Source organism: Ornithorhynchus anatinus, chromosome X5 (genome assembly GCF_004115215.2).
Source record: "Ornithorhynchus anatinus isolate Pmale09 chromosome X5, mOrnAna1.pri.v4, whole genome shotgun sequence".
Lineage (NCBI taxonomy): Eukaryota > Metazoa > Chordata > Mammalia > Monotremata > Ornithorhynchidae > Ornithorhynchus > Ornithorhynchus anatinus.
Window position 1 is genome coordinate 69,386,377 of NC_041753.1, and position 14,644 is coordinate 69,401,020.

Below are 14,644 nucleotides of genomic sequence, written 5' to 3' on the forward strand. Positions count from 1 at the left end.
TCGGCAACAGATAGAGATCATTCATTCATTCAATAGTATTTATTGAGCGCTTACTACGTGCAGAGCACTGTACTAAGTGCTTGGAATATACAATCCGGCAACAGATAGAGACAATCCCTGCCCAGTGACGGGCTACCAGTCTAATCAGGGGAGACAGACGGACAAAAACAAAACAACGTAAACACGATTAATAGAATCAAGACGATCCCTGCCCAATGACGGACTCACAGTCTAAACGGGCTTTTAATAACAAGCCCTACGGATCATCTTCACGTTCTGCTAGTGGGGTACTCATTCGATCATCTTAATTGAGCGCTTACTGTGTGCAGAGCACTGTACTGAGCGGGTAGTGTCATCAGCACAATGCAAGTCGTTTATATTCCTCCTATCTTCACTCCCCGTTCGTCTTCATCCAATCCCGCTTGCCTCATTATACATTCGGGATAAAGGACGAACAGATAAGGCGACAAGATCCATCCTTGTCTCACTCCCTAATGGGAAACCAATCTGTTTCTCCATATTCCGTTCTTAGTTTAGCTTCCTTTTCGACATCCAGTTCCGTATTAATGCAACTGAATGGTCCAGCCTGCCTATTTTCCTTTACGTGCTCCGGTGTCTTTGAGACCGCTGTCTTTTAAACCTCTTTTAAGCCCATCTTCGAGGGGGGAAAAGAAAAACTAAGGATCTGAAAACGGTTTGGTACTTATTTGTGACTGACTGTTTGTCTCGTGATTCGCCAGGTGCCCCCGGAGCTCCTCGTGCTCGGAATATATCGGCCTTGAAGTTTAAAGTCCCGTCCGTGTGGAAAGTCAGGAGCAATTGACGGAGGCAGGTCATCAACCCTTCCCCTCCTGGGACGCGGGGCGTGTCCCCGGGATAGCGAGCGCTTCTCAAAACTCCCGCGAGCCCATCTTGAGAAGCAGCGTGGTCCAGTGGTTAGAGCCCCGGGCTGGGAGTCGGAAGGACCTGGGTTCTCCTCCCAGCCCCGCCACTTCTCTGCTGGGTGACTTTGGGCAAGTCACTTTGTGGGACAATCTATCTACCCCAGCGCTTAGAATGGTGCTTGGCGCGTAGTAAGCTCTTCAATGCCATAATCGTTATTATTATTATTCTCTGGACCTCAGTTCCCTCATCTGTAAAATGGGGATGAAGAGCGTGAGCCCCCATGTGGGACAGGGACTGGCTTCAACCTGATAGCTTTTATCTAGTCCAGCGCTTAGAACAGGGCTTGGCCCATAGTAAGCACTTAACAATTTCCATAGTAATAATAATTATTATTCTTTTGCACTTGCACTTAATAATAATAATAATAATGTCGGTATGTGTTAGAGAAGCCAGGCTGCTTCTCTAGATCTGTGACCTTCCCATTCCCCCTTCCCTCAGCCCCGCAGCACTTAGGTCCATATCTGTATTTTATTTATTTCTGTTAACGTCTGTCTCCCCGTCTAGACTGTAATCTTAATGATGGTATTTGTTAAACGCTTACTATGTGCCAAGCACTGTTCTAAGCGCTGGGCTAGATACAAGGTCATCAGGTTGTCCCACGTGGGGCTCACGGTCTCAATCCCCATTTCTCAGATGAGGGAACTGAGACAGAAGTGAAGTGACTCGCCCCAAATCTCGTGGGCGGGGAACGCGTCTACCAACTCTGTTGTAGTGTACTCTCCTGAGCGCTTCGTACAGTGCTCTGCACGCTCACTCAGTCGTAATTACTGAGCGCTTACTGTGTGCAGAGCACTGTACTAAGAGCTCGGAAAGTACAATTCAGCGACAAATAGAGACAATCCCTACCCACAGCGGGCTCGCAGTGAGGGCCCAATAAATACAGCCGATGGACCGAATCAATCAACCCGTGGTATTTATTGAGTGCTTACTCTGGCAGAACGCTATACCGAGTGCTGGTCCAATAAAGTTAGCAGACACGATCCCCGCCCTCGAGGAATTTACAATCTAGTCAGGGAGACAGAAATTCAAATAAATTACAGGTAGGAGGAGAAACCAAGTATAAAGACACATATGAGGGATTTATGGCCATTTTATTCATTCATCCGTTCGATCAATCTTATTCACTGAGCGCTCACCGTGTGCCGAGCACCATACTGAGCGCTTGGAAAGTACAATACCATTACAACTCTATGCAAAGTACAACTGTGGAGATTCTGTGGAACCCGGTGGAGGTTTCGGGGGGCCTTGCGGAGCCTTGTGGAGGGTTTTTTGAGGCTCTGTGGAGGTTCTGTGGGGCTCTGGGGAGGTTCTGGGGAGCTCTGGAGAGATCTGGTGGAGCCTCGTGGGGATCGTGTAGGGCTATATGTTGATTTTGTGGAGCCTCGGGAAGTTTTCGTGGGGCTCTGTGTCGACTTCACGGAGCCTCGTGGAGGTTTCGTGCGGCTCTGTGTTGAGTCTGTGGAGCCTCGGGTCGGTTTCGTGGGGCTTCGTGTTGACTTGGTGGAGCCTTGTGGAGGTTCTGTGGGGCTCAGTGTCGACTTTGCGGAGCCTCGTGGAGGTTTCGTGCGGCTCTGTGTTGAGTCTGTGGAGCCTCGGGTCGGTTTCGTGGGGCTTCGTGTTGACTTGGTGGAGCCTTGTGGAGGTTTCGTGGGGCCTCGTATGGGTCTTGTGCGGCCTCGTGGAGGTTTTGTGGAATTTTGTGGAGCCTCGTGGAGATTTTGTGAAGCTCTGTGGGGCTTTTGCCCGGGCTTTTGCCACTAGGCCAGGCTGCTTCTTTGTGGAGGGTTTGCGGGGTTTTGTGAAGGGTTTTCGGGGGGCTCTGACTTGGACCTTGGACCTTGCGAGTTTTCCCCGTCGCCGAATTGTCCATTCCAAGCGCTCAGTCCAGTGTTCTGCACATGCGGCTTGGTGGAAAGAGCCCAGGCGTGGGAGTCAGAGGTCAGGGGTTCGAATGCCGGCTCAGCCACCCGTCAGCTGTGTGACTGTGGGCAAGTCACTTCACTTCTCTGGGCCTCAGTGACCTCAACCAGAAAATGGAGATGAAGACGGTGAGCCTCGAGTGGGACGAACCGATGACCCTGTATCTCCCCGGGCGCTTAGAACAGTGCTCGGCACATAGTAAGCGCTGAACACATACCAACGGTGTGACTATGGGCAAGTCATTTAACGTCTCTGTGCCTCAGTTTCCTCATCTGGAAAACGGGGATGAAGACCGTGAGCCTCGAGCGGGACACCCTGATGACCCTGTATCTCCCCCAGCGCGTAGAACAGTGCTCGGCACATAGTAAGCGCTTAACAAATACCAACGGTGTGACTATGGGCAAGTCATTTAACGTCTCTGTGCCTCAGTTTCCTCATCTGGAAAATGGGGCTGAAGACCGTGCGCCTCGAGCGGGACACCCTGATGACCCCGTCTCTCCCCCAGCGCTTAGAACAGTGCCGTGCACACAGTAGGCGCTTAACAACTACCGACATCATTATTAAATACGATCGAAGGAATGGACGAACCCCCTCGCCCCGCCCCAGCTCACGTCGCCCGCTTATCTCGGCGCCGCCCAATCCCCCAGTCGATCAACGGTGTCTGCTGAGCGCCCACTGGGTAGGAGCACTGCATGGCTCAGTGGAAAGAGCACGGGCCTGGGAGTCAGAGAGCATGGGTTCGAATCCCAGCTCTGCCACTTAGCTGTGTGACTGTGGGCAAGTCCCTTCACTTCTCTGGGCCTCAGTCACCTCATCTGGAAGAGGGGATTAAGACTGTGAGCCTCACTTGGGACCACCTGATGACCCTGTATCTCCCCCAGCGCTTAGGACAGTGCTCTGTACCTAGTAAGCGCTTAACGAATACCAACATTATTCCTATAGATTTTACTATCTGTAAAATGGGGATGAAGACTGTGAGCCTCAAGTGGGACCACCTGATGACCCTGTATCTCCCCCAGCGGTTAGAACAGTGCTCGGCACCTAGTAAGCGCTGAACAAGTACCAACATTACTATACTATTCTCGATTCTATTCAGTCGCCATCGTTTTGACGAGACGTCCTTCCCCTCGACTCTATCCATCGCCATCGTCCTCGTCCGTCCGTCTCCCCCGATCGGACCGTGAGCCCGTCAAACGGCAGGGACCGTCTCTCTCTGTTGCCGACTTGTTCGTCCCCAGCGCTTAGTACAGGTGCTCTGCACACAGTAAGCGCTCAATAAATACGAATGAATGAATGAATGAATGAATGAATGAATGAATGAATGAATGAATACTAAGCGATCCGGCGGGGGAGCGGCCCGAGCGCCCCCTGCCGGCCACTCCGCACGCGCCGCCGAGGCGGGGGACGAGGCCCCGCCCCCCCCCGCGCTCCGGACCAATCGCCGCGCAGGGAGCGGGAGGGGGCGGGGCCTGCGGAGGTGGGCGGGGCCCGGGGCGGTGGGCGGGGCCCGGGGTCCGGGGCGGCATAAGGCGGAGTCGGGGGGCCGAGGCCCGGCCAGACGATCGGTGGTCGCCAGCGGAGCTCCCCGGCCCGTGCAGTGCCGTGCAGGGCCGTGCAGGGCCGTGCAGTGAGGCAGCGAGGCAGCGAGGCAGCGAGGCAGCGAGGCAGCGCTGCGCCTGCTCTTCGCTTCCAGGTGGGCCGGAGGGAGGGGGAAAGCGGTGGGGGGGCGGCGGACTGGAGAGAACTCGGGGGGTCGGGCCGGGCCGGGGGCCGCAGGGGGATCAGGGGGCGGGGGGCCGCAGGGGGATCAGGGGGTGGGGGGCCGCAGGGGGATCAGGGGGTGGGGGGCCGCAGGGGGACCAGGGATGGGGGGGCCTGGCTGGGGGCCGCGGGGGGGATCAGGGGTCGGGCTGGGCCGGGGGCTACGGGGGGGGGATCAAGGGGGGGGGACCGCAGGGGGGGATCAGTGGGTCGGACTGGGCCGGGGGCTGGAGAGAACTGGGGGGGGCAGGGTCTGGGCCGCAGGGGCGGGGGGGGGGCGGGGGGTCAGGAGGTCGATCTGGGACCGGCCGAGCTCAGCAGGGCCGCAGGCAGGCCGACGATCCTATTTTGTCAATCGATGGAATCTCCCGAGCGCTCACCGTGCGCCGAGCACCGCACTGAGCGCTCGTATCGAGCGGCGGGTAGGTGTGTGTTTACGTGTTTGTGTGTGTGTGTGTGTGAGCGGGTGGGCGTCTCCCCGGGATGACCCGGCTCCCTCTTCCTCCCCGAAGTTTATTCACCTGCCCGACCTCAGGCGGCGGCCGGCGGGGGCTGGGCTTTCGGCAGCTTCCTGAGGTCGGCCTGGGCGGGGGCCGGCCGGGGAGGGTAAATCCCGGGCCCGTATGCCCCTTTCGGGCCACTTGTCAGCTGTGTGACTGTGGGCAAGTCACTTAATTTCTCTGTGCCTCGGTTCCCTCGTCTGTCAAAGGGGGATGAAGACCGGGAGCCCCACGTGGGACGACCCGATTCCCCCGTGTCTACCCCGGCGCTTACAACGGTGCTCTGCACGTAGTAAGCGCTTAACAGATACCAACATTATCATTTCGGCCCCTTGGCAGACCCCCCCCGGCCCATCCCCAGGGGAGGGGGTGACCCCGCGACCCGAAGTCCTGCCCCTGGGGGTCGGGGAAGGCGGGGAGGGGGGTTTCCCCTGTCAGGGGTCCCGGCCCCTGGGGCGGAAGGGGGTCGAGAGACGCAGAGACGCATCCACCCGCCGTCCCGGGAAGGAGGGGACCGTCCCCGCTCCCCGCCCCATTCCCGAAAGAATACCAGGCGACACCCCCCGCCCAGCGGTCTGGGGACAGATGTCTGGGGGAGGGGGGGACTGTCCCGGTCCAGCCTCCGCCCGTCACCCACCCGACCTCTCCGGCGGGCGGGTGGCGTGTGACCGTGCCTGCGTCTTTACCGAGGGGAAGAAGGAGCCCAGGTCCCCACCGGGCCCCTGACCCCTCCACCCCCGTGTCCGTCCCGACCAGGCGTGTCCCCTCCTCCCCGGGTCCGCCGGGTCCCCAGCATGACCTCCCTCCTCCGTCTGGTCACCCTGAGCCTGGTCGTCGCCGCGGCGCCCACCGTCCTCGGCCTCCCTCGCCTCGACTCCGCCCTGGACCGGCACTGGGAACGCTGGAAGGCCTGGCACCGGCGGGATTACCGGGAGGTGAGTCACCGGACGCTCGGTCGGGCGCTCCCGTTTACTGAGCGCGGGTGTGCGCCGAACACGGTACGGCGCGCTCGGGAGAGGGCGGGAGAACGATAAACCGGCAGGTTAGGGGAGGATCCGCTCGCGGACCTTCCTTCGGGGCGGGAAGCGGCGTGGCGTAGCGGTTAGGGCCCGGCCCCGGGGGCCGGAGGGACCTGGGGTCTGGTTCCGCCGCTTGCCTGCCCGGTGACCTCGGGCAAGGCGCTTCACTTCCCTGGGCCTCGGTTACCTCGTCGATAAAAGTGGGGATCGAGTGTGTGTCAGCCCCGTGTGGGACGGGGACTGTGTCCAACCCCATTGACTCGTAATAATCATAACTGTAGTGTTTATTAAGCGCTCACTACGTGCCAGGCGCTGATTTAAGCGCTGGGGAGATCAGGCCTCACGTGGGGCTCACAGTCTGTGCCTCGGTTCCCTTGCCTGTAAAACGGGGATTCGATCCCTTTTTCTTTTCTGTGACTCGTCTGGCGCTTATTATATGCCAGGCACTGTGCCGGGCGCTGCGGTAGATACAGGCTAGTCAGGTTGGACAGAGTTCCTGTCCCACATGGGGCGCCCAGTTTTAATCCCCATTTTCCAGGGAACTGAGCCCAGAGAAGTGAAGTGACCTGCTCGGTCACCCGGCAGGCACGTGGCGGAGTCAGAATTGGAATCCAGGTCCCTCTACCCCCGCTAGGCCACGCTCCTCGTGCTTGGCAGTCGTGTCTGTTGAGCGCCTACTGTGCGCAGAACACTGGACTGAGCGCTTGGGAGAGGACCACAGGACGATAGGACAGACGCATTTCCCGCCCCCAGTGAGCTGACAGTCTAGAGAGGGAGGCAGGATTAGAAGTAAATAAACTCATGGTGAACGCTTAATAAATACCACTTATTACGATCGTTATTAGACTGGGAGTCCCGGGAGGGACGGGGACCGTCCCCGATGGGCTGTATCCACCCCGCGGCCGTGGAGGGCGGCGCTTGGCGCAGAGCCAGCGCTCGATGAGCGTCCCCCGTTGAACGGACACCCCTCCGGCCCCGCAGAATGAAGATGGCTGGAGAAGGGCGGTGTGGGAGAAGAACCTGAAGATGATCGAAATGCACAACAGGGAGTACAGCGTGGGGAAGCGCAGCTTCAAGATGGAAATGAACCATTTTGGCGACATGGTGAGCGCCTCGTGGCCGTCGGGGGGTCGCGCTGCTGGGGACTGAGCCGCCGCCGTGCCGCTCGGGGGGGGTCGCGCGCCGCTGGCCTGCCGGAGACGGAGCCCAGAGGCGACAGGACCTTGCAGTTTACGTCAGCCGTTAGAGAATTCACTTCACCGCGCTTCGTTTCTTTCGGTCCTCTTTATTTTCTTTCTTCCTTTTAATGAAAAAGACGAACGAAGAATTTCGGCAGGTGATGAACGGCTTTAGATACGACAGGTCGGCCCGGAAAGTGCAGGGGTCCGTCTTCCTTGAGCCCAACTTTGTGGAAGCCCCCAAATCTGTGGACTGGAGACAGAAAGGTTACGTGACTCCCGTGAAGAACCAGGTAGGCCTGTCGAGAGCGCAGTCGACGGTGTTTGGGGAGCCTGGGTCGGGGGAGAAGTCCCTTGGGGCCAAGTCATTCGTTCGACGGTGTTTACCGCGCGCTTACTGTGTGCAGAGCGCTCGGAAGCTACGATCCAGCAACGGATAGAGACGATCCCTGCCCGCAACGGGCATGTGTGGCGTTAGCCGAGCGCTTATTGGGTGCCGGGCACTGTACTGGAAAAGCAGCGTGGCTGAGTGGAAACGGCCCGAGCTCGAGGGTCGCAGGTCGCGGGTTCTAATGCCGCTTGGGCTGTGTGACTTTGGGCTAGTCACTTCACTTCTCTGTGCCTCGTCCGTCCGACGGGGGGTGAAGACCGTGAGCCCCCTCTGGGACAACCTGATGAACGTGCATCTCCCCCCGGGCTTAGAGCAGTGCCTGGCCCAGAGTCGGCGCTTAACAGATGCCGTCGCGATACTAAGCGTTATTACTAAGCCCTGGGGCGGATACAAGATCATCAGGTCCCACGTGGGGCTCACGGTCTGAGCAGGGAGACCGGTCAGTCGATCCATCGAATTGGTTGCGCGCTTACGGCGCGCGGAGCGCTGGGCTACGAGCTGGGGAGAGGACAGTGGAAAAGTAGAACAGACTCATTTCCTGCCCACAGTGAGCTGACAGTCTAGAGGGAGAGACGGGAATAGAAATAAAATTACAGCTGTGGACATAAGCGGGGGTGAATAGGGGAGGCAGCGTGGCTCAGTGGAAAGAGCCCGGGCTGGGGAGTCCGAGGTCGTGGGTTCGACTCCCGGCTCTGCCACTCGGCAGCTGTGTGACCGTGGGCGAGTCGCTTCACCTCTCTTTGCCTCAGTTCCCTCCTCTGTAAAATGGGGATTAACTGTGAGCCTCACGTGGGACGACCCGATGACCCCGTATCTCCCCCGGCGCTTAGAACGGTGCTCTGCACGTAGTAAGCGCTTAACAGATACCAACATTATTATTAATAAAGGGAGCGAGTCAGGGCAGCTCAGAAGGGACTTAGTCAGGGAAGGTCTGACTAGGGCCAGGTAATAAATCTCCATTTTGCCGACGAAGGAACCGAGGCACAGAAAATGGAGTGCCGTGCCCGAGGTTACGCGGCATATTCATCGATTTATGTACTGAGCGATCACTCTATGCAAAGCATTATATTTAAGTGCTCGGGAGAGGACAGAATAGCAATAGATAGATACATTCCCTGCCCACAGCGAGATTGCAGTCCAGAGGGGGAGGCGGGCATTAATTGAAATAAATGACAGAAAACGGGCATAAGTGGAGTGGGGTTGGGAGGGGGGTAGATAAAGGGAGCAGGTCGGGGCGACGCAGAGGGAGAAGAGGAAAGGAGGACTTAGGGAGGACCTCTTGGAGGAGGTGTGCTTCCGAAGGGGAGGGAGAACGAGGCCGGGATTAGAACCCAGGTCCTCTGACTCCACTAGACCACCCCCTTCCCACGAGGAAAAAGGGCTGGGAGGTTTCCCTCGGGGGGGGTTTTCGATCTAGCCGGGGAGAGGCGGACGCGAATTGTGAAAGCGAGGACCACTCTACAGCCGTGGAACGAGGTGCCCGTCTGGTGCCCGTTTGTGCCGGGCCACGGTTGTCTGTGTAAACGGGAGCAACGGGTAGCTGTTTGCCCCCCCCCCCCCCGGGGAAGGTGGAGAATCAATCATTCGATCAAGGGAGTGTACTGAACGTTTGCTGAGGGCAGAGCACTGGACTGAGCGCTCGGGAGAGCGCGATATCACAGAGTCGGTGGGTGCGTTCCCTACCCACAGCGAGTTTACAGTCTAATAATAATGATGATGGAATTCGGCAAGCGCTTACTATGTGCCAGGCGCTGTCCTGAGCGCCGGGGTGGATACGAGCAAGTCGGGTTGGGCACAGCCCCTGGCCCACGTGGGGCTCACGGTCTCCATCCCCATTTTACAGATGAGGTAACGAGACCCGGAGAAGTGAAGTGACTTACCCAAGGTCACGCAGCGGACGAGTGACAGAGCCGGGATGAGAACCCATGACCTCTGACCCCCGGGCCCGGGCTCAATCCACTAGGCATGCACCTTCTCGAGGGGGAGAAAGGCATCGGTGGTGTTTACTGAGCGCTCGCTGTGTGCAGAGCACTGGCCTAAATGCTTGAGGGCGGAAGGGGATTAAGACCGGGAGCCCCGTGTGGGACAGGGACTGTGTCCCCCCTGCTAGAGCCCGGGCCTCGGAGTCAGCAGGTCATGGGTGCTAATCCCGGCTCCGCCACTTGTCCTCTGGGTGACCTTGGGCAAGTTGGGCGAATTCCGTCGTATTTACTGAGCGCTACCCGTGCGCAAAGCACTGCGCTAAGCTCGGCGGAGGACAGCCCGACATTCGGCCGACACATTCCCTGCCCACGGTGAGCGTCACGTCCCCGGACCTCGGTGACCTCATCCGTAAAATTGAGACCGCGAGCCTCACGTGGGACGGGGACGGTGTCCACCCCAGCGTTTCCTACAGTGCCCGGGCGCGTAGTAAGCGCTCGACGGATACCTCGGGCGTGATCATCACCCCTCCCTCTCCCCGGTCATCCCCCAGGGCCAGTGTGGTTCGTGCTGGGCGTTCAGCACGACGGGGTCCCTGGAAGGCCAGCACTTCCGGAAGACGGGCAAGCTGGTGTCTCTGAGCGAGCAGAATCTGGTGGACTGCTCCCGGCCCCAGGGCAATCACGGCTGCAACGGGGGCCTCATGGACTACGCCTTCCAGTACATCAAGGACAACGGCGGCATCGACTCCGAGGAGTCCTACCCCTACGTGGGCAAGGTGAGGGGGATCGGCGCCGGCCTCCGGGAGGGCCCGGCTCGGGCTCCCCGGACAGAGAGCGTTTAGCTTATTATTATTAGAGAAGCAGCGGGGCTTAGTGGGAAAAGCCCGGGCTCGGAAGTCGCCGGTTCTAACCCCGCCTCCGCCGCTTGTCAGCTACGTGACTTGGGGCGAGTCATTTCACCTCTCTGGGCCTCGGTTACCTCATCTGGAAAATGGGGATTAAGAGCGCGAGCCTCCCGTGGGACAACCGGATCACCTTGAATCCCCCCCCCCCGGCGCTTAGAACGGTGCTCGGCATCTAGTAAGCGCTTAACGAACACCAGCGTTATTATTATGATTATTATTATTAATGGTATGTAAGCCCTTATTATGTTCCAGGCACCGTACCCACGATCTCAGGGTCCTAGAGAGTTCCCAGTCCTCTCCCAGTCTCGACTACGGGAGGGAGAGTGGAGCGGAGGCCCGGCCGTTCCATTCCTAGCTCGGCCCGCGGCTAGCGAGCGGAAGGCCGTCGGCTCCGAGTCCAAACCCCCCCGTGCCGGGCAGCGGCGGCACGGGAGAGAGGCGAGGGCGGAGACTCGGGTTTAATAGTGAACCGCTCCCGGATCTTTCCCGAGAAAACTCCCTGGATCCGCTACCGGAACGATGGCAGACGGAGAGCGGGCCCTCTGGGATGAGATGCGTCCGTGGCGTCGCTGTGGGTCGGAGACGACCCGACGGCACAAGACGAGACCGTACAAAGCGCTGGGTAGATACAAGATAATCGGGTCGGACACAGTCCCTGTCCCGCATGGGGCTCCCACTCTTTATCCCTGTTTTACCGAGGAGGTAACCGAGGCACAGAGAAGTTCATTCATTCATTCAGTAGTATTTATGGAGCGCTTACTAGGTGCAGAGCACTGGGCTGAGGGCTTGGAATGGACAATTCGGCAACAGATAGAGACAATCCCTGCCCGGTGACGGGCTCACGGTCTAAGCGGGGGAGAGAGACGGACAAAAACCAGACGACGTAATCACGATAGGATCAAGACGATAAACAGAATCAAGAAGGGCGGCGGCTTGCCCAAGGTCACCTAGCAGACAGGTGGCAGAAGGGAAATTAGGCCCAGGCCGGTGCTCTATCCACTCGGCCGTGCCGCTTCTCTATCCTTATCGTCATTATTATTATTTTATTACGAGCTAAACACCAGAGTAGATAGAATATCATCGGGTCGGACCGAGCCCCCCTCCCTCGGGGAGCCCAGGGTCTAGCAGGCGTTGAATCCCCATTTTACAGCTGAGGAAACCGAGGCCGAGCGAGGCGACTGGGCCGTGGCCACGCAGCAGCTGGGCGGACGAGCGGGGATGAAGATCCGGGCCCTCTGGGTCCCGCGCTCTTTCCGAGAGGACAGACGCTCTCTGTTTTTCCCCCTTAGAACGGGGGGGGTCCTCACGCGCGGGGGCTGGGTTGCTCCGTCCGCTCTTAGGACAATGCTCCGCACCAAAGAAAAGCGCTCCATCGACACTGCTGCTGTTCCTAAGATAATAACCGTGACACTGGTTAAGCACTTACTGTGTGCCGGGCACTGTACTAAGCGCTGGGGCGGACACGAGGTCATCAGGTCGCACGGGGGGCTCGCGGTTTAAGCAGAGGGAGAACGGGGATTGAGCCCCCATTTTAACAGACGAGGAAAGTGAGGCGCAGGGAAGTGAAGTGACTCGCCCAAAATCACCCAGCAGTCGAGCGGCGGAGCCGGGATTAGAACGCAGGACCTCTGACTCCCAGCTCCGGGCCCTCTCCGCTACCGAGCGCTGTACCGAGCGCTTGGAAGAGTCCAAAATGGCAACAGAACGGACACAGAGCTGCCAGTCTAGAGGGGGAAACGGACGTCACCGATCCCTCGATCAGTGGTATTTATTGAGCGCTTACCGTGTGCACAGCCCTAGACTAGGCGCCTGGGAGCATCCACATCCCCTGCCCACAGTGGGCTGCCAGTCTAGAGGGGGGCCAGACGTCATCGTCGAACCCGTCGTTGCTATCTACTGAGCGCCCGGCGTGGGCCGGGCGCCGTACTAAGCCCTCGGGGGCAGCCGTCGGAACGACGGAGCAGGCGCGCCGACGAGGGGCCGACGGGGTAGGGCCCGGGGCTCGGAGCGGGGGACTTGGGGGGCCGCGGGGCGTCAAGGAGCACCCCCTCCGCCCCCCCGGCCTCGTTCAGGACAACGACCAGTGCTCGTACAAGCCGGAGTGCGCCGCGGCCAACGACACGGGCTTCGTGGACATCCCTCCGCACCGCGAGAAGGCCCTCATGAAGGCCGTGGCCACCGTGGGACCCATCTCCGTGGCCATCGACGCCGGACACTCCTCCTTCCAGTTCTACCGCTCTGGTAGGCCCCTCCCCGCGGGCCCCCCGCGCCGCCCCCCGACCCCGTGACCCCCCCCGCCCCCGCCGCGGCTCACGGCCCGCGTGGTGGCCATCTCCAGGGGTGTACTACGAGCCGGACTGCAGCAGCGAGGACCTGGACCACGGCGTGCTGGTGGTCGGCTACGGCTTGCAGGGCAAGGACCAGGACGGCAAGAAGTACTGGATCGTCAAGAACAGGTCAGGCCCGGCCGGCGGGGAGCGGGGCGGGGCCCGTTCCGAGGTCCGCTCGGGGACCGCCCCGTCGTCGCCGGAGTCGGTTCGGTCATTCGGTCTCATTTAGTGAGCGCTTACCGTGTGCGGAGCACTGTCCCAAGCGCACGGAAAGCCCAGTGCGGCGACAGAGGGGGACGATCCCCACCCAGCGACGGGCTCCCGGTCTGGAGGGGGAGACGGACGACGGAACCGAACGAGCAGACGGGCTTCGATCCCGTCAGAATAGAATCGTCGATACATACACGTCATGAATGAAATAGAGTAATAGATACGTACGCATCTACACTAGCGCTGTGGGGAGGAGAAGGGGGTAGAGCAGAGGGAGGGCCGGGCCCGTTGGGACGGCCGCCGCCGTGTCTTTCAGCTGGGGCGAGGAGTGGGGCGACCGAGGCTACATCCTCATGGCCAAGGACCGGAACAACCACTGCGGCATCGCCACGGCCGCCAGCTACCCTCTGGTATGACCGCGCGGACGGACGGACGGAGCCGGGGCTCCCCGGCGTCCCCTCTCTCTCCTCCCCCGTCGACCCCTCTCCAAACTGACCGGGCCCCCCGAGCCGGGGCCGGGGGCCGCCCCTCCTGGACTAGCGACCGCTGCCAGGCGGCCCCGGGGGCGGAGGAGGGCGGCGGTCATCCGGGCCCGGCTACCGCCCCCCCGGCGGGCCGCCGACGCGCCCTTTTTAATTCCGACGGACTTGGGGATATTTTTTTTTTTTTTTAAATCACATGTACAAAGCTTTTTAAATAAAACCTCAAGTGTGTGGGGTCGGTTCAAGGACTGGGACCGTCATCCGTTCGTTCATTCGGTCGGATTTACGCAGCGCTCACCGCGTGCGGGGCACCGTGCCGAGCGCCCGGGAGAGGACGATACCGCGGTCAACAGAAAGGTTCCCCGCCCACCGCGAGCTCACGATCTAGATGGGGGAAGGGGATCGGGTTGGGCGCAGGCCCCGTCCCCCGTGGGGCTCGCGATCTCCATCCCCTCTTGACCGATGAGGGAACTGAGGCCCAGACAAGTGAAATGACCCGCCCAGGGTCACGCAGCGGACTCGTGGCGGAGCCGGGATTAGAACCCACGACCTTCTGACTCTCGGGCCCGGGCTCCAGGCGCTAGGCCCGGCTTCTCATCTGTGTTCCGGGGGCCTCCGGGTGGTCCCTGCGGGAAACGGGCTGGTGGGGAGGGGAGACTGGAAGTCGTGGCCCGGGCGGACTGGGGAAGCCGGCTAGTGCCATTTAATAATAATAATAATAATAATAATAATACTGATGATGGTATTTATTAAGCGCTTACTCTGGGCCAAGCACCGTTCGAAGCGCCGGGGGAGATACAAGCTGATCAGCCTGTCCCACGTGGGGCTCACCGTCTCAGTCCCCATTTTCCAGATGAGGGCACTGAGGCCCGGAGAAGTGAAGTGACTTGCCCGCGGTCACCCAGCGGACACGTGGCGGAGCCCGGGATTAGAACCCGCGACCTCCGACTCCCAAGGCCGGGCTCTTTCCACCGAGCCACGCCGCTTCGCGCGAGAGGGGAGTCAGGAAGGGGGGAGTCAGCGGCGACGGCTACGGTCCGCTGGCCCCCAAAACCCTGCCTCGGCAGCGAGGCGCCGGGGC

At 60.0% G+C, this 14,644-nt stretch overlaps 1 protein-coding gene across 1 annotated transcript; it reads left to right on the forward strand.

The window, feature by feature from the left end:
* Nucleotides 1-4,379: 4,379 nt before the first annotated feature.
* Nucleotides 4,380-13,812, forward strand: CTSL (cathepsin L). Its single transcript, XM_029055954.2, has 8 exons — nt 4,380-4,558; nt 5,883-6,061; nt 7,127-7,249; nt 7,461-7,616; nt 10,188-10,412; nt 12,614-12,782; nt 12,880-12,997; nt 13,398-13,812. The coding sequence occupies exons 2-8, from the start codon at nt 5,921-5,923 to the stop codon at nt 13,495-13,497; spliced, it is 1,032 nt and encodes a 343-aa protein (XP_028911787.1). The 5' UTR covers nt 4,380-4,558; nt 5,883-5,920; the 3' UTR covers nt 13,498-13,812.
* The last annotated feature ends 832 nt before the right edge of the window (nt 13,813-14,644 follow it).